This window comes from Leiobunum rupestre, chromosome 8 (genome assembly GCF_980474605.1).
Source record: "Leiobunum rupestre chromosome 8, qqLeiRupe1.1.hap1, whole genome shotgun sequence".
NCBI classification, from domain to species: domain Eukaryota; kingdom Metazoa; phylum Arthropoda; class Arachnida; order Opiliones; family Sclerosomatidae; genus Leiobunum; species Leiobunum rupestre.
This window is the reverse complement of record NC_143391.1, coordinates 15035458-15053397: the sequence shown is the minus strand read 5'-3', so window position 1 is coordinate 15053397 and position 17940 is coordinate 15035458. Positions and strand designations below refer to the sequence as shown.

The 17940-nt window shown below is 38.4% G+C and overlaps 2 protein-coding genes across 6 annotated transcripts in view; one reads left to right on the top strand and one right to left on the bottom strand.

Moving 5' to 3' along the window:
- The window catches only part of LOC149932471 (neural cell adhesion molecule 1-like), a 34901-nt gene extending 32418 nt beyond the window's left edge, over positions 1–2483 (bottom strand). For all 5 annotated transcript variants that reach the window (XM_090156403.1, XM_090156404.1, XM_090156405.1 and 2 more), the window contains exon 1: positions 1628–2483. The gene's annotated coding sequence lies outside the window, so the exon portion shown is untranslated. The remainder of the gene's footprint in view (positions 1–1627) is intronic.
- Positions 2484–16658: 14175 nt separating this feature from the next.
- On the top strand, positions 16659–17717 carry LOC149932470 (uncharacterized). Its single transcript, XM_090157127.1, has 2 exons — positions 16659–17054; positions 17427–17717. The coding sequence occupies exons 1-2, from the start codon at positions 16659–16661 to the stop codon at positions 17715–17717; spliced, it is 687 nt and encodes a 228-aa protein (XP_090013253.1).
- The last annotated feature ends 223 nt before the right edge of the window (positions 17718–17940 follow it).

Here is a 17940-nt window from a genome sequence, read left to right as displayed (position 1 = left end):
TACGTTAAATCCTACACGAAATTCCGCGAAAGACTCGTAGTAGATTGTATAAATATTAACTGTTTTCGTTTCTTGCGGAGGCCAAATTCTAAACGGTAATCCTTTGATGTTCGCTAGATAATCTAATATTTTATTCCTTATTTTCAACAAATACCCGCGGATCATTTCTCAAGGGGAAATATATTTGGTTTTAGCTCGCAAGAAAGGGATAAGCGGGTTTCATAGGATTACAAATCTTATGTACACTAGCGCGGATACTGTTTTGCAGTAAATAAAATTATCTGATTTCTATTCCCATATAAACCTTAACGGAATTTCAAAGAATGTTCCGTTTTTCTCTCCGAACTAACCCATTATTTTGTGATTTTTACTATCCAATTGGGAAAAAACGAGGTTTTTTCTTGTCCCAAATTTAAAACTTGAAAAGCTTTTTAAACGGTGTTATAGTGATAAAACACCCGGTAGGGTGTAGCATCCTGAAGGGAGTAGTTTTATACCAATAACGGTGTCATAAAGAACCCTAAACAGTGTAAATACACACCCTAAAACGAAAAATGCAATTTAAGGTGTAGAATTAAGTCCTTTATAAACCTGTTCAGGTGTTAAATATGAAACAAGAAAAAACCTTAAAGATTTGAAAATAAACCTTTTTTTAAGAGTGTATAATATTAACTTTAATGGTATTATACCAGATTATTTTAATTATACGCAATGATAATAAAACTAGAAATAAACAAAAAGTTACCGACTTTTATATTTACCAATAGTAGGATCGTAAAAGTGTCATTTTTAAATCGATTAAAAACCACAATTCATTAGTTTGGATAGTTTTCTAGTATTATTACTCGTGATTTAACGCATTCACTATTGAAATATGTTTAAATTAATGTTATCAATTATGCAAGGTTGAGTGCGAAATTTTGCACCCTTTATTTAAGTCCCCTGCCCCCCCTAAGTAAAGGATCGAGGTCTCGGTATTTGCAGCGGGCTCTGGATTTCGCTCGTGTGCGCTAAGCCGGTTACGCGAACGTCCTTCAGCTGGTAATTTATTAAAAATATCGTTTGCGCTCGTATAGAGCGGGTTTCGCGTGCCCCTATTTAGTAGTTTCTGCGAAGTCGAACGAGCCGCGCGCAAACCCTTTGTTATTCGCGGGCCGCAAAATAATTACCCAGTGGCGATAACGATTTCGACTTTTAATTAAAACCTCCCCCGCGACCCCAGCCGCCCTTCGACAACTATATTTCGAGTTTAGAAGGCGACGTCCGTTATGGCTAACAAGCTTGAGGTTTCGACTCGAAGCGGCTGCTATACTTTACGAAATTCACCGAAAAACAACAAGGACCATTTATTTTGTCCTTCGGGACTATATACCGTGTATTTCGACGTACATTTTATCTCGTGTTTGCCATCTTAAAAGCTTTTAACATCGACAAAGATTAAATTTCAAAATTCTCTCCGGAATTGGAAAAGAGATGGAAGAAAACCGAACTTTTTTCTCAAAAGAAAAGTCTGATGTTTTCTAGCTACACGCTTCCATCGCGAATTGATAAAAACTACGTATATACTATACGTCAAAATGGTTTTATTTCTAACTTTGAAAATAGTATAAGAAAAGCGTGTACATACCTGAGAATAAATTGTATATCCGAGTTTGGAATTCTCATCACTTTAAACCTGTAAACGGCCCGAACCGATTCTGGGGACCCATGAGGTGTTAAGACTCTCCGAAAATACGCTTTCCGCTTTCCTTTTCACCCGTGTGTGTGTGTGTGTGTACGGGGCGGATTTCAATTTCGGAGCGAGAAAGCAGCGCGCCCCTCTCTTCAAAAATGAAATGCTTTTTATACTCGGGGTTCACTTCCTGCGTCTAAACGTTATTTCTTTCGGATAAGGAAGAAAAAAAATTAGATTTCCGTCCGCCCTTCAAGCTCTCGCTCTTCCGCGCTGCGGGTTGAACCACGAAATTTCTCCTTCTCACGCTTCGTTCTAAGAAAAAAAACTACTCCGTTTTTGGTATACACGCCACCACCGATATTTTTGTTGAATTTTTCGCTCTTTCGTTTTTCCACGGCTGAGCTCGAACGAACCTCGGTCCAGAAATTTCAGGGAAGCAGAATCTACTCAATCTCCGTTCGACGTTCTCTTTTTTTTCGGAGTCTTTAGCGTGTAAAGATAGCGAGAGTTGGGAATCTTTTATTCTTCCACACACCGTCGTCCGTAGCCTTTCGCTTATTTCGGGCGTCGCTCGGTCTCTCGTCTTTCGGATGCTGTTGCTTTCGCCTCTCTTGGCGAGCGCGGAGAGAAAAGTGGTGGAAAGCGCGATCCGACGATCCCTCGGTTCTGGCTACCTCTCCGTTCGACGACTGGAGTTCTTCTACCGCCCCCTTCAGCGCCACTTTCGGTAAACTATCTACCTGGTCGAGTCGAGCATTGATTTTCCCCCGTCGCGGCTTTCTCTGGCTGCTTCCGCGGAATGGGAGAGTTTGTTGGTCAATGCTGCGCGAATGATACGCGCTCGCCCTTCGAAACTCTCTAGGCTGGCAGCCCCCGCTTGGCAGCCCCCTTCGCGCCTGCTCAGCGATCCCTGCCCTTTTTCGCGCTTCCGTTTCAAACAGCTCGAAGCGACGCGGAGTAAATAGTGGAAATTATTTCGTTTTGCCGAAAAACGATTCCAATCTGTTATAAACTAGAGAGGAACGCCCGCCGCTAGTTAAAATCCTGCTGGAACGCTCGCACTTGGATAAACAGAGCCACCGACAGGGTTTAACGAGGGAGCTAATTTCATCTTTTCGGCCAAGCTTTCCCGCCGTACGTTTAAAAGGTCTCCGCGACTTTTCGTAATCCGCTCACGTAGCGAGCCGCGTGGCCTTTCGCCCGACGCGTTACGCTTTAAATATTGAATTTTTCTCTGGCGTGCCGGAATGAAACACGCTGGAGGAGGATTGGTGGGGGTGGTCACCCGGAGATAGTTTATTTTAGAACCCGGGTCTCGCTCTGGGGAAATCTACAGACACTTTGGGTGAAACCGAGTCGAAGGATTGGCCGATGCTCGCCGGATAAATAGAGAGATCGAGCATAAAACTCCGGAGCTACTTTTCTACCGCTTGCTTTTTGTTTTTGAGGCTCCACACTGGAAACTTACTAAACAAAGTCGCCACGCAAGTGCGGCTAGCGACCTTTTCGCCATGTATATATATATAAACCTCTTTCCCTGGTTCTCCCGCTCCGTATCTCCTTTCCCTGGCACTCTCGTTTTGAAAGATTTCGTTCATTGGTGGCGTCGCCTGCAGTTATTGATTTCGGTCAATATAGCGAGCCTTTTCGCCATCCATCGGGCCTCTCTCTCCTTCATCCCCTTCGTCATCCTTTCCTAACGCTCCCTCTCCTACTTCAGCAACATTCTTGGAGTCCTTGAGATAGAGCGACTGGGTCCGAGCACAGTCCGGTATAATAGCGGACCAAAGTACCGCCAAATCCCTTATAAGCCCGACATTATCTTTAACCGGGTCCACGCTGAGCTACCCGCGGGGATTTTTGTAAATAGAAAAAGCAATGATAGGTAAAGAATGGAAACGGAGCCAAAGCCGCGTCTCTATTTATGTAAGAAACGCTATTTTATTCTAATCGCGCGTAACTAATTGAGTCGCGTTCCTGTATCCGAAACGATAGCTTGATCCTTCGCCGTATCTTCGCCCAACGGAGAAGTTATTTTCATTTGTTTGAAACCCTCGGCGCGGTTGCTCTATCGCGTAAAGTAAAAGAACTCCGGGAAAGAATATTAGCCGTAAAAAACGAACGGGGGGAAGCGGATATGGGAACGAATTGTAAGTTGAAAGCTTTCGGATCTACTATACGCTATCCCACCCTGCCCCCACAGCGCCACCTTCGTCCAGCTCGAAAGGGACTCGCCGAAAGAAAGTGTTCCTTTAACGTTGGCGTCGGTTCCGTCCTAGGGCGATTACGAAAAGTAAGCGAAAGGGTCCGATGATGGCTTTGGAAAGCGATTGGGGACACGTTCCCCACCCCCGATGCCACCCCGTCCTATACATTTTCGTTGCTAGTGCCCTTTTACTCCCTCCTCGTTTTTCGCAGCCAGCTCTCTTTTTTCTATTATGGTTCGACTTATAGACGAGCTCTATAATCCCAGTTATAAGCAATGCTTTTTATGTCCGGCCATAACTGCGAGCCGTAAAAGCCACGGGCCTGCGAAGATTCGATAGCCACCACCGCGCTACCCACTATCATCTACAGGCCGGAGACGTGTTTGCCGCTATATCCTCATCTTCCGAAAACGAAAAAATCATCTAGCCGACAGATTATTTCAGCGCCGCACCAATAACATCGTTCGAGTAAACCAATACCTTTTTTCGTAACTGAGATTGTGGATATGTACATTAAATATACTTGATAGTGCTCAATTGGAGCCACCTGATAAGACAAGTGAACGGTAGGCTTCGAGAATTGAATTTTCAAAGTGCCTAAAAAGATTTTAAACCCGTATTTTTAATTATAGTAATTTAAATAATTTTTCAAACGTGGAATATAGTTTTCGAGCTTAGGAAATATAGCGCCGTCTACCTTATTATCCGTGAACTAAATATGTTAAAAAATAGCAGACGACTTTTGAATTTCCATGTTTTTCAGTTGAAACTTTCAGCTGCTGACAGCTTTCATATATTCAATTTAAACTCGGTCGGTAGGCGGCGATACTTGTGACCAAAATTTAAACTACGCGATAAGCCTATAAATTATTCCCGAACTAACAAGGAGAATACCCGAGTTGTAACACACCGATTATGTTCCAGAAGGCCTTAATGAATCATGAAAATTCCCAAAAGGAAAAGTTTCAACGGGCATTAGTTTTGCCATGGTAACCGAAAATGTTTTTGACAACACCAAATGGAAAATTCCCTACCGAAAAAAATCATGGGATTTTGAAAATTTCTAAGGGAAATTTTCCAACAAATTAAAAAATTTTAAAATGCAAAAACTAGAAAAAATTGACGAAAAAAAATAAAATTGATCAAATTTTATCAATTTTTTCAATTTGATGAAAATGGGTAAAAATGCAAATGATTTGATAGAAAACTAATAAAAATGGAGTTTATTGATTAATCTTAAACAAAATTCATTTTTATCACATTTAACAAATTGATAGAATGAGAACAAAACCAAATTGAAAAAATAAATTCCTGTACATTTTGAGAAATTATTTCTAACGTCTCTATTTACGAAGATAATGATCGAGTAAGCTTATGTAAAAACCCCAAATTGTGTAATTTCGTTTTGATGTAACATAACGAAAAATTTAAGGCTTCAATATACATATAAATAAACAATTACTTCGACTACATGAGAGATAGTCGTTCGTTGTGAACGTAAAACGTGCTTCCTTCACCGAATAGAAAAGAGGCTTAAGTTCAGTAAGTCCTGATGAAAACCAGGAATATAGGATCATAGATTGAAAAATTGGTCCCGAAAATTGATTGTGCAATAAGGAATGCAGCCGAATTATGTTGTTCCTTGTGGTTACTTCATCTACAGGGTTTTCAGAGGAAAAATCCAGAGTAGCGATAGAAAATATTTCTTTGGCGAAATATTTTAGATGGTGGTGAAATGTCGTATCCAATGGTTGACAAACTTAGGTGGTTTTAGAAAGCTTGCTTTTTAAAGCAATAAGCAGTAAATTATGAATCTTTCAAATAAAATATGACGTATGTACCATGAAAATTACCTTTTATTTGTTATGCATTTGACTAGAAAAAATAGATGTGTGATCTGTGTGATAGAGAATATCTGGTGATTCAAGGCCTATTAATTAATTTTGGGTTTTACTGTAGTGTAGTCTAAACCTTTAAAAAGTTTTATCCTGAGTTCTACGGTACCACATTTCCGAAAAGAACACTATTATGACATATGTTCTTTATTGTTAAGATGTGTAATTTAAGAATTGATATTATAAACACGAAAGAGTAATTTTCCATTAATATAATAATATTCTTACAAACTAATTTCAATAAAAAAATTTAAGAGTTTAATTTCTTACCAACTTTCTTCCTCTTCTAGCAAAACGTATTCAGTTAATATTTCAGTATGCTTTTCAATATCTCTTTTGCAAAATGTTTTTCCTTTTTGTTAAACAAATAAAAACTTGCAACATACGAAGGGAATTCTAATTCAACTAACTCTTTTAAACACTGCACAACATATACTGGATCCATCTTCGCATTTGCCAAATTCGAAAGTCAGTGACTTCGGTACCGAAACAACCGATATTGGTTAAGTGTGGCGCGGAACTTACGAAACATTAATAGATTTATAGAATAAAGTGAATAACTATACCATTTGACTCAACTATCTAATGTTATTTGCACAATATCTTTGCAATGGAATTCTATTTATTATTATATGTATTTTTATCCATTTTTACCCATTTTGATCAAATTGACAAAAAATTACCCAAAAGTGTTCTAATATATCGATTTTATCAAAATTTATACCATGTTATATTAAATATATAAAATTTTATTAATTGTATTAAACTTTATCCAAGTTAATCAATATTTTTATTAATTTTATTAAATTTTATCAAAGTTAATCACTATTTTTATTAATTTTATTAAATTTTATCATATATAATTAATCACTATTTCAAAACTTGTTTAAATTTATCTCATTCAATCAATATGATAAACACAATTGATTTTTATAACATTTAAGATTTTTTATCAATAAAATCCATTTTTATTAATTTTCCATCAAATCATTTGGATTTTTACCCATTTTCATCAAATTGAAAAAATTTATAAAATTCTGATCTATTTTATTTTTTCCGTCAATTTTGATCAATTTTTTCTAGTTTTTGCATTTAAATTTTTTTTAATTTTTTGGAAAATTTTCTAAGGGGGCACCATCAGAAATTTTCAAAATCCCATGTTTTTCGGTAGGGAATTTTCCATTTTGTGTTGTTAAAAACATTTTCGGTTGCCATGGAAAAACTAATGCCCGTTGAAACTTTTCCTTTTGGAAATTTTCATGATTCATTAAGGCCTACTTAACCCCCGAGTTTGAACAAAATCGGTGTGTTACACCTCGGGTAGTCTCCTAGTAAGTGAAGGTGTTTATTCTCTTACAAGTGTTTTCGCGAGTGGTACTGAAAACTTTGGTGGGTAAATTAACCCTAGACATTGTTTTTCTTCTAACTTTCATTTGACCACTCGAACAAAATGTCTTCCTCGCGAAAGAAACGTATAAACGGTCCAGCGTTTTCTATAACGTACGGAAGACGAGTGTGGGCGGAAAAGGTTGATCTAAGACTGGCACCACACTCTCTTTAGCCGTCGTACGTCGCTTGGTTTACTTAACTCCTTTTCCTCAAGAATTTATCTCCTGTAGTAGAAAATGAGATTTCTGGCAAGCAACCGTGCCACGGTTCTTTACGCCACCTCCACCACCACCGCCGCCTCAGTCATCGTGATGCGGAGTACCAACGGCGCGGTCTTTGACTCTGGACCTCCTTTGTCCCTTTCCAGCCCGCGTGAGGCGTGTAAGGAAGGAAGACCTAACGGACGAAGATGAAAGTCATAATACTTCTTGTTCTTTTTTTTATTCCCGACGCGGTAAGACTAAGAGAAAAATAACAACGTTATTGGGTACCGAACTCGTTTATATATTATGTTATTCTTTTGACCTTTTTCCGCTGGTCAGAGGGCGGCCCGGAGCTGTATATCGGCAGAAAGAAGCCGCGGTTTCCGAAGAAAGAGAGAGAATGAAAGGGAAAGTGAGAGCCGAGTTAGATTAACTCTATCCCCGCTCGCGCTATACGTTTGGCCGAACACGAGCCTTTCTGTCACGTTTCTGCTAAATGGACTTCCGCGTTAAGAGAAAAGCGTTGCCAAGACCGGCCCTCTCCTCCGTGTCGATCCCCTTTCAAAGAACCTAAACCTTTCTTATGAAAACTGTTTTATTATCCACACAATGGAAAACTTTTGATTCATTATTTTTTTCTCACCGAATAACGACGTCGTCCGTTGAATAGAGTTTTTGAAAATGGTCAAATTCACCCTTTATAGAACTGTATCGAAACATATTTTCTTAACTGAAATTGGCCCAGTTGGTAGTATAGTGAAATGGCGTAAATTGCCGAAGAAAGAGTTCCTCCATAATACGAACAGTCAAAAATTAGATAAACAAAAAAGTTGATTGCTTCTGTTTTTCGTGTATGTTATTTTGAAATACGTACGTTATATAGACTAGATTGGTAGTTCACTCGCGTACTCTAGTATTTCTGAGCGGCAAATAACGCGCTTTTTCGAAAATTCAAAAATGCGAAAATACAGATATAGTCTTACTTCGGACATTGCCAGACGCGTAAAATGGGATCCGTCTTTCTTTCCTTATTTTTATTTTAGACCGTAGTCTTTTTGAAATCCTTTGATGTTAAAACCTTTCGGAGCTTTCGTCTATCTATTGCGAACCCGCATCGAGGAAAACACTCTGCTAGAAGAGCGTTTCTTATATTCCGTAATATTCTGCAATATAGATAAGGGAGCGGAATATGAAAACTGTTGATCTACGAGCGAGCTTTTAGTTTATCGGAATTGCAAACGCGAACTAAGACTCTCGATTTTTATACCCTCCCTAAAAAAGGGTCGGATACGAAGAAATCCTTCTTCGTCGAATAACGAAGAGTTTTTCGGTAGATTTTCGCGGAACGCGGGCTTATTCTAACCCGGTTCTCTCATTCGCGGAACTAAAAAGGTGCGCGCTGCCCGAGTAAAAGGAAGAACGAATTTAGGAGGCGAGGTAAATGGGGGCTATGAAATTGAAGTGTTAGATGGAAAACTGTATAGCGAGCGAGCGAGCCGGCTAGCTCGGTGTCGATCCGGACGTTATCGAGAAAGCAATCCGGGAGTGCTTGCTTTTGATTATCTAAGCTTTTGGGAAAAAGCTCCGAGAGAAAATTCTCCGGGATGGTCGCCGCTGTCTTAACGATAAAGTCCCTTCCACGCCACGAGACTCATCTTCTTCGCTCGGGATTTTTCGTTCTTTTCCCTTTATATTTAGTGAACTAAATAGGCTCGTGTCGAGAGGATATATCGCTTTCGAGTTCGTTGCCAGTATCCGAACGGAGGAAGGGGGAGGGCAAGTGTGTCCCCCAGGGAGCGCCGACGACGACCGGGCCAAACTGAAGATTTCTTCTCCCCAACCGCGCGACCAAACGGCGCGAAGACAAAAGAAGCGAGCTATAGAAATACGCGTCTCGACAAACTTTTCCGAGGCCACGATTCGCTTCCTTCATATCGGAAAATGATTCCGGAACTCTCGCTAGGCCGCGGCCGTACGCTTTCTTTCTTTGCTCTTCGCTGATGTTTTATTTCCTCCTCGCGACCCTCCGCGTTGTCCCGTTTTAGGTCAAATAAAACGTACCCGTTCCTTATATCAAATTGATTTTTCCAATACCGGTATACGACGCCGAGAACTTCATATTTTGACATTGGTCGTAGAACTCATTGCTTTTAGAACGATAAGTTTCTTATACGGGTTTATTTGTCGAATGGGTACGGAATGTTTGCGCCGCGTTTTTCGGAATTAGCCTTTTTAAACGAGTTTCTCTCGTTTCTCCCATCAGATGCTCTTTCCTCTACTTCGTTATTTCCGTCGCCGTAGGCGAGTTCCCTCGAACTAATTTAAGACGCGCCACTGCCTTGGATTTTCTTCCATGGCCAATCGGAGATATATATGAAAGTAATTAATTTTATAGAGCTCGAGAGGGATGTAGGCGTAAATTGAGCCGGGTGCTTAACGGTGAAATTGACTCTGTCCTTGGTCCGACTACATCTTATTTGGGGAAGCGGGCCGTGGCTTAAGTCGTTCGGAATTTTATATTCTTTATACTCGCGGATATATTCGCTCCGCGTTGTAAAAGTAACGACCGCTAACGAAGAAACGGGCTAAAGTCGTTCTGTTTTAAGATTTCTCGGAGGTTAAAGCGGTTAGGACAAGACACGTGGTTTCCCGGGAAGGAATAATAAGAGAGGATGGATTCCATCGCGAGCCGGCACCCCGCTGTACGCTCGCTCTTAAATTAATTCTCGCGCGCCAAAACTGCGCCGTTTCTTTTTATCCGCGAGACGTAAGACCTCGAATGATTTAATTTGTTTAGACGTTACAAACTCGTATATACGGGACTCGGAAGTAAAGTCAGCGACTTAGATAAAGATGGGGCTATAAAGTAGGCGGTTTTGCCTTTTTGATCGGTGTGGCGGCGCTACCTTGCCTCGCCGAGTTAAGGTCCTTCTTTCAGCCGTATACGCCCCGGCCATTAGGTTTTTGGACGGAAAAGGCGTTTACCGGACGAATTATATCTTTTAGCGGACTATTCTCCGGTAAAGGCGCGTGCCAAGGGGCTGTAACTGCGGTCTCAAAAACGTCTCTCAGTCCTTGACGGATAATTTACGACGGGCCCTAACCGAAGGGGTTCGTCGTGTTTGGACAAGCATAAATACGAGGGATCCCTATATACATTACTCGCGTTTCGAACCCTTCCGCGTCATCTGGCGTTGCGCCTTTGGTCCAACTAACAAACCTTACTACAGCGGCCACCCCTTACCCCGAACTGTCATTTTTGTACCGAAGGCCATTGCGCCTCCTAGCGCTATATTAAATAATACGCTTCCTATAATGCTAATATTTCCCGGCTGTTTAGTTTGTAGTCATTATCGTTGCGAAGAATGCCGTAACAAATGGGATGTAGGAAATTGAGGATTCGCACGCCACCGTGTTTTAAAACGTTGAGGATAAACGCAATAATACGTTGCTGCATGCTCTTAATTTTTCTGTTGAAACAAATTGTTTTTCCGACTTGGATAGAGTTATTTAATATTGGTTGAATGAACAACGGTTGATATTTATTCAAATAGTGCGTATCATCGTTGGATCAAATATTAAAATCATATTTATACTAGTCAACAGAGTGGATTCGTAGGGATAGAGATAATATTTCTACAAAATATTTATTTTGGGCACCGTTTTGGAAAACGCCTGGTTTTCATGACGGAGGTTTAGCTGCAGATATACCTACTCTTTTAAGTATTCTTTTAATTTATTGATACTCTTTAGAGCAAGAAAGATATTCATATCAATAGCGTATATTCCGATTTTGTCACTTAAGCAATAGTGCTCGTACGTGAGAGGTAGTATTAGTTATCAAACAAATATAACGTACTTTAAGGGGGAAGCTTCCTCTAGTGCTTAAAATAATTTTGATAATTCTAATATTAATAGTTAACGAGATATAAGGTCCTAACTAACGAGTAGTTTCGGCGCTTGCCCAACTTGTTTAGCTCCGGGGGTCCGAATTAAAACGTAATAACTTAATTACTTTAAAATTTAAAATTGTCAAAATTATTTTAGTCACTAAACAAGAGGCTGTTCTACACTTAAATATTAATTTTATAAGATAAAAAACAAAATTAAAAGAGTTCAGCTTGAAATAGCGCGAAAGTAGACAATGGCCACTGTAGTCTTCCCCCTTAATAGTACTAGGATACTTTTTACACTTATTTTTCATACTCTAAAACCTTAATAATTGGTAAACAATCTTAGTTCAGGTTCTAATTGGTATCTCATTAAACAGCTGTCAAAAGTTTAAAAATATGTTCTAAGTGTTCCTCCAAAATATATAATAAATTTAACTATTAAAAATATAGCATCCTTATCATTTTAACGACAGTTTTACGTAGTTCATAATATTATAAAAAATAAAAGCACTTTCATTATATGCCTGAATCAATTTCTTTATAAACAATTTTAAAATACATATATTTTAAAAGTATTTATAAATAATTCGTTTATTACGTATAATGTCTTGGTAAATATTCTCCTATGTTGTACTAAATTATTAATATGGTTGTCCCATCAATTATAATACTTGTATACGTATTTAATTTTGCGTACCCTTTCAAGTTTCAGACAATTAAAAATCCCAATTTTGACAAATTTTAGTATCATGAATAATAAGACCGATTCATTACTGGCGTAAGTCTAGCCGGAAAACATGCATAGTTTATTAACTCTAAATGTAGAAAAAAAATCTTCCCACATTATCCTCGTTATCTTGCCCTTTTTTTAATAAACTTCTAGCCAATATATTGGCTTCAAATATTAATACTGTATCGTCGGCGAATGATATCATTCTAGCACCAATGTCAATATTATTAATATATATTAAGAATAACACAGGGCCTATAGAACTGTACCTGTTGGGATTTCAAAGGTTAACCAGTTCAGGGGCTGTCCTCTCATTCCGGCTTTTTCAGGTTTTAATATACTTATTTCGTCGGAGAATCAAATGCCTTTTTGAGATCTAAGAACGCAGAAATAGATTTTTATCCCGATGAATATAATTCCTTTTTTACTTCAAAAAGAGCATCGTTTGTACTTAAGATTAACGTAAAATAATATTGTTTCTGTTAACACTAATATTTGGAGTCTTATAGGAGTTTTTGCTATGTAGTTTATAAGTGAAAATAGTCTATTCCTTAAATATATTTACCACCTCTGATTTCAGAAATTATTCCTGTAAATAATGAATGATTTATTTTATTGGTCAACGGTAATAAATATTTTTTTAACTAGTTTGATAGTTTTAGGTCTATGTTATCGTAACCTTTCAAGTTTTTCTAAGCATTAATAGTACACTCTGTTTAAAAAGTCTTCGACAGGTGAAATGTTTGCCCTCTTTTTAATTCTGCTAGAAAACTATAATAGATAGATCAATGAAACCAATTGCAACTATTATTTATTTTCCAATATCTTTCGTTATTTATCGTTTTCGTCCACCAAAAATTAATAGTTTGGCGGGAACCATCAATACTCATTTTTAATAACTTTTAAAATATTGGTTCTACGGCACTGACTTGAATTCACAATGGTCGGATCATATTTAGAAAGTGGAAAAATTATCCCTCTACAACCAACGGTTGAGAAGTTATCACGTTTGCAAACTTTCGTCGAAACTTGGAAACACCTAAAATGCATCAAACGATTATTAATATCGCCACTTCGACAGCGATCCAACAACATTAAAAATGTATTTAATTAAAGGCCGGTTTAAAAAAACAATTATTAGGACAACCTGGCAAGTGGTTTTAAGAATATCCTTTTTCATACGCTAAAGCTTTTAAAAAGCTATTTGCGGCATAATTTGTTTATAATAATTGTTACTACAACTTTAAACCAGCATTTAATTAAATATATGTTGCTGGATCGATGTTGAAGTTGCGTTATTAATAATCGCTTTTTGACTATTTTGCTGAATGCTGAATTTCTGAACTCAAAATTTCAACAACGTATTTTTAGCCGTCAGAACGGTTCTGTCTATTTTTCAAAATAAATTATAAACCTTTTCATACATGTTTTTTTAAATTTATTTCTTGTAGTTTAATTCTGTGTTTTTTAGTTTACACAGCATTTCTACGAATTTCTATAAAATAAACTTTTTTAAATTATCTTCCTTTTTCTAAAACTTATTTTCAACAGCTTCTCCAGGACATCACGTGTTTTTCTGCTTCGTCGTAATCATATTTGTGTTTATTCATTAGATATTTTATGAGAAACTCTCTCAAAAGTATTTTATAAAAATACGAATTATGTGTCATCTCATGCGCCTGACTTCTAGAAGAAGGTTTTTAAATTTTAATTTTAATTCAGTTTTTATACATTACTTAAAGGCCTAAGTTTGATTCTGCCTCTCCCCCTTTAAGTTAACTTGCCTGAAAAAGAATACCCTGGTGGTGGGCCAACATGTTCAGCGGTTGGCCTATTAACAGGGTATTTGCTTTCCAGTCTAGTTAATTGAAGGTGGACAGGAAGAAGCAAACCTAGACCTTTAAGAAGCAATACTTTTGTAATCGCTCTTTTAGCGCTTTCGCTTCTTGAGGAAGTATTAATATGGTTTGATTTTGGTTAAATCCAAAACGGTATTCTGGGTGTATTCATACCATATAGTAAAATTAAAATTGATTTTAATAACCCCAGTAATGTACTTTAATTGGAAATGTCAAACTCTAGCCCGTAGTATGAGGTGTATTGATCCCACAATATTTTAGTCTGAAATACTAAAAATGCGTTGTTGAAATTTTGAGTTCAGAAATTCAGCATTCAGCAAAATAGTCAAAAAGTTCAGACAGTTCAGAAAGACCCGAAAAGAAACCGTTCAGAAACCGCACAGAAGCCGAAATGAAGCGATTTGAAATTTCGAGTTCAGAAATTCAGCATTCAGCAAAATAGTCAAAAAATTCGGATAATAGGATTTATAGAAGGTTTCCTTCTAAATTCAGCAGTTCAGACAGTTCAGAAATTCCGCAAAATAGTCAATCCCACCCTCGTGTGACAAATTTACGTATTCTTCCGAGCTATAACAAATGAATTTAATTCCATTTTTGACAGAAAGGTGTAAAAAGCATATCGCGTTAAAATTAATTGGCATATCGGCTATGAACAACTAATTTCAACTTTATCTTTAAGAAATTCTAATTACATAGTATAATTTGTTCCTGTTTAGCTTTACAAATTGCATTTGGTTATAATGAAAGGGTTCCCTTTTTAGTTGTTTAACTCTTTTATATTGAGACAATTATTTATTCAGAGTTTCAATTTCCGGCTTTTATAAGAAGAACGCACATAAAGCTTAGGCTAAATCTATATATTTCTTCAAGACTTCTACGCAACAAACATCTGCTACGTTAAATCGCTTTCGTTTAATACAGGGTGTTTTTTTTCGCTCGAAAAAGTTATTTTTTCCAAGATAATATGAGTTCTATAGAGTATAAAGATTTAATGATTAACAAAGAAAAGATACACCGAAAGATATACAGAGTGTTTTTTTTTGCTCAAAAAAGTTACTTTTTTTAAACCTATGTTTTCTAGAAATGTGAAATTTTTATGGTACGTTATACATGCCGGGGGAGACTCGCTGACAAAATTTCATCGATTTCGGAAATTAGTTTCACGTTTTTCCAAAGCTTAATTTTTCACTGCTAGGTGCTGTAATTAATTTGTCATGGGAAACTTGTAGAGCGTCATGGAAAACATAAGAATATCGTTGGTTCGAAAACATTAAACGAATTTTTCACTGAAAAAAATATGACTTGAAAAAGTGACAAGTTGGGCTAGCTAAATGTTTATTCCTTTAATTTTTATTATTTTGGTTGGAATTGTACTATGGTAATTTTTTTCTCGATAATTTTCCATTTCTACAACATTTATTAAAATTGGCAACTATCCCATATGCGCTAAGTATGTATTGTACAGTTGACAGATATTTCGTCAAACGCACCTTTTATTCAGGAGTTAGACGTTTGTCACTTTAATGTAATGACTTTCTGCAGTATGGTAATGTAGAACCTAGATTTCAAGGTGTTGGTCAGCATAGTTTCGACTCTGAGAACACTGTTTTGGCGTACTTTGTCGCGTACCCACGTAAAAGTGCTGATTTGGGGTGTAGTAAAACACGTGTATGGAAAATATGACGTGCACATAAGTACCATCCTTACAGAGCTACGCTCCACCAATGTTTAATAGATGGAGATGATCAAAGACGGCTGGACTTCTGCAACTGGCTGCTGAATTCTGTGGATAACGACCCTCAATTTATCCACAACGTTTTATTCTCTGATGAAGCTTCGATTTCGAGAGATGGGCCTTACAATCCCCAGAATCATCACTTTTGCCAAGACGAAAATCCACACTGGGGGTTTGAACACCGTCATCAATTTCAGTTTAGACGCTTCAACATTTCGGTTGGTTTAGTAGGAAACCGTCTTATTGGTCCTGTATTTCTGCCACAAAATCTAAATGGGCAGAATTATTTACATTTGTTACAAGACGAAACAGCAGAACAGCTCGACGAACTTCCATTAGCCCAACGAGCCAGGTTGTGGTTTCACCAAGACGGAGACCCGCCTCATTACCACAGAGACGTGGTAGGGAGAAACGGACCGATACTTTGGCCACCAAGGTCACCAGATCTTACGCCATTCAATTTCTTTTTTTGGGGCTACATTAAGGATAAGTTCTACGCCGCTCCCGTTGAAACGCAAGAAGAACTTCGTCAACGAATTATATAGCGCCTGCCGGGAAATCACCCCAGAAATGATTCAACATGCTTTTGACAACTTGATTGTTCGCGCTCAAGCTTGAATCGCAGCTGATGGTGGAATATTCAAACCATTCTTATAATTTTCGTCGCATTTTGTTAAATAAATAGATTTTTCCCGATTCTTTTTGGAAATTATTTACTGTACGTATTTGGAAAAACGATATCTTCTTTAATTATTGTATCTTCCTGTTGTGTATATTTCGTATAACCAACTTCTTACCATGCTTATCGTAAATCACGTGGCAATCGAACGGTATATAAACACCGGTAACCCTTTGACAGCAGGCAGTGTGTAACCTTTCTTAATATGATATTTTATCAATAAATATGTTCGTACACAACAAATTGGTGACGGGGATGGGATCGGAGTTCCAATAACTTTCCAGCGGAAAACCGGACCGGGAACGACAAGCATTGGTAAAAGTCTGGTCGACCACGAGTCATTTCAGTCAGTTCGATGAGCAAACGGAGGGGTGGAAATTCTATGCTGAAAGGATGACGCAGTACTTCGTGGCGAACGACGTCATGGATGAGCCCAAGAAGAAGGCGGTGTTGTTAACAGTCATTGGACCCACCACATACGTAACGTTACGGAATATTGTTGAACCCGATAAACCCACCGATAGAACTTTTGACGAACTGGTTGCAGCACTGGCTGGGTACTTCAATCCAGTACCCTCCGAGATTGTTGAGCGTTTTAAATTCAATTCAAGAAACCGGAAAACCGGCAAAACCATCGCTAAGTACCTATCTGAGCTACGTCGCAGGTCAGAATTCTGCAAATACGGTACGACATTAGACAACATGTTGAGGGACCGTATCGTTTGCGGATGCATGGACGACTCGCTACAGAAATGGTTACTTGCTGAGGACAACCTAACGTTGCAGAAGGTTATGAGCATAGCACAGACCATGGAATAGGCATCTACGAACGTCGGTATTACCAACATCTCGGAGCAAGTTCAGCTACTCTCGGATTTATCAAAGAAAAAGCACCCAAAACAAGCGAGACAACGACGATCTAGACCATCTCAACCGTCTCATCAGGATCGCGAAATAAAATGCACAAGGTGCAATGATTCTGACCATACCCAGAACTCGTGCAGATTTAAAAATTCAACTTGTAAAAAGAAGGGACACATTGCGAGAGAATGTTGCAGTGAATTGGCTAGGAAGGAGCCTCGAACGAATCACATAGCGGACAGAACGAGCGTAGAGAGTGAATACGACGTTTTCAACTTAACCACGATCCGGAAATAACAGGAGAACAATCTTAATCACTTACCACATCAGCCCCAGGGAGTGGTTCCTGGACCGTATAAAATCATATGCAAGATTAACGGTACCGATGTCACCATGGAGATCGACACGGGATCAGCTTTCTCACTAATTTCCAGTGGAAATGCAGAAGGAATCATCTCACCAAGTATGTCCGGTCATCAGGTCAACGTACTCGGCATTTGTGCTGTAAAAGTCGAATACCGTGGCCGAGAAGAGACTCTTCCGATAATAATCTACAAGGGTAAGCGACCCACTATATGCGGAAGATCATGATTGTCCACCACGCTTCAAATCCTGGAAAAGAATGTCCTGTCGCAGACCAGAACGGTACAGGGGCTCCCCGATTCTGACGAAGCGTTAAAGAAAGTGCTTAAAAAGCACGAAAAGGTGTTCGATCTTAAGATGAGAGGAGTTCTTGTCGGCGTCCAAGTTCATCTCCATCGAAAATCAGACACGGCACCGAAGTTCTGCAAGGCAAGGACAGTACCTTACGCTT

What these genes read in the sequence shown, in the direction of transcription:
- LOC149932470 (XM_090157127.1), top strand. Translation starts at nt 16,659, where the DNA reads ATGACGCAGTACTTCGTGGCGAACGACGTCATGGATGAGCCCAAGAAG. An exon ending in ACAACCTAACGTTGCAGAAG is followed by an intron (nt 17,055 to 17,426) that starts GTTATGAGCATA and finishes CGGAAATAACAG; the next exon opens with GAGAACAATCTTAATCACTT.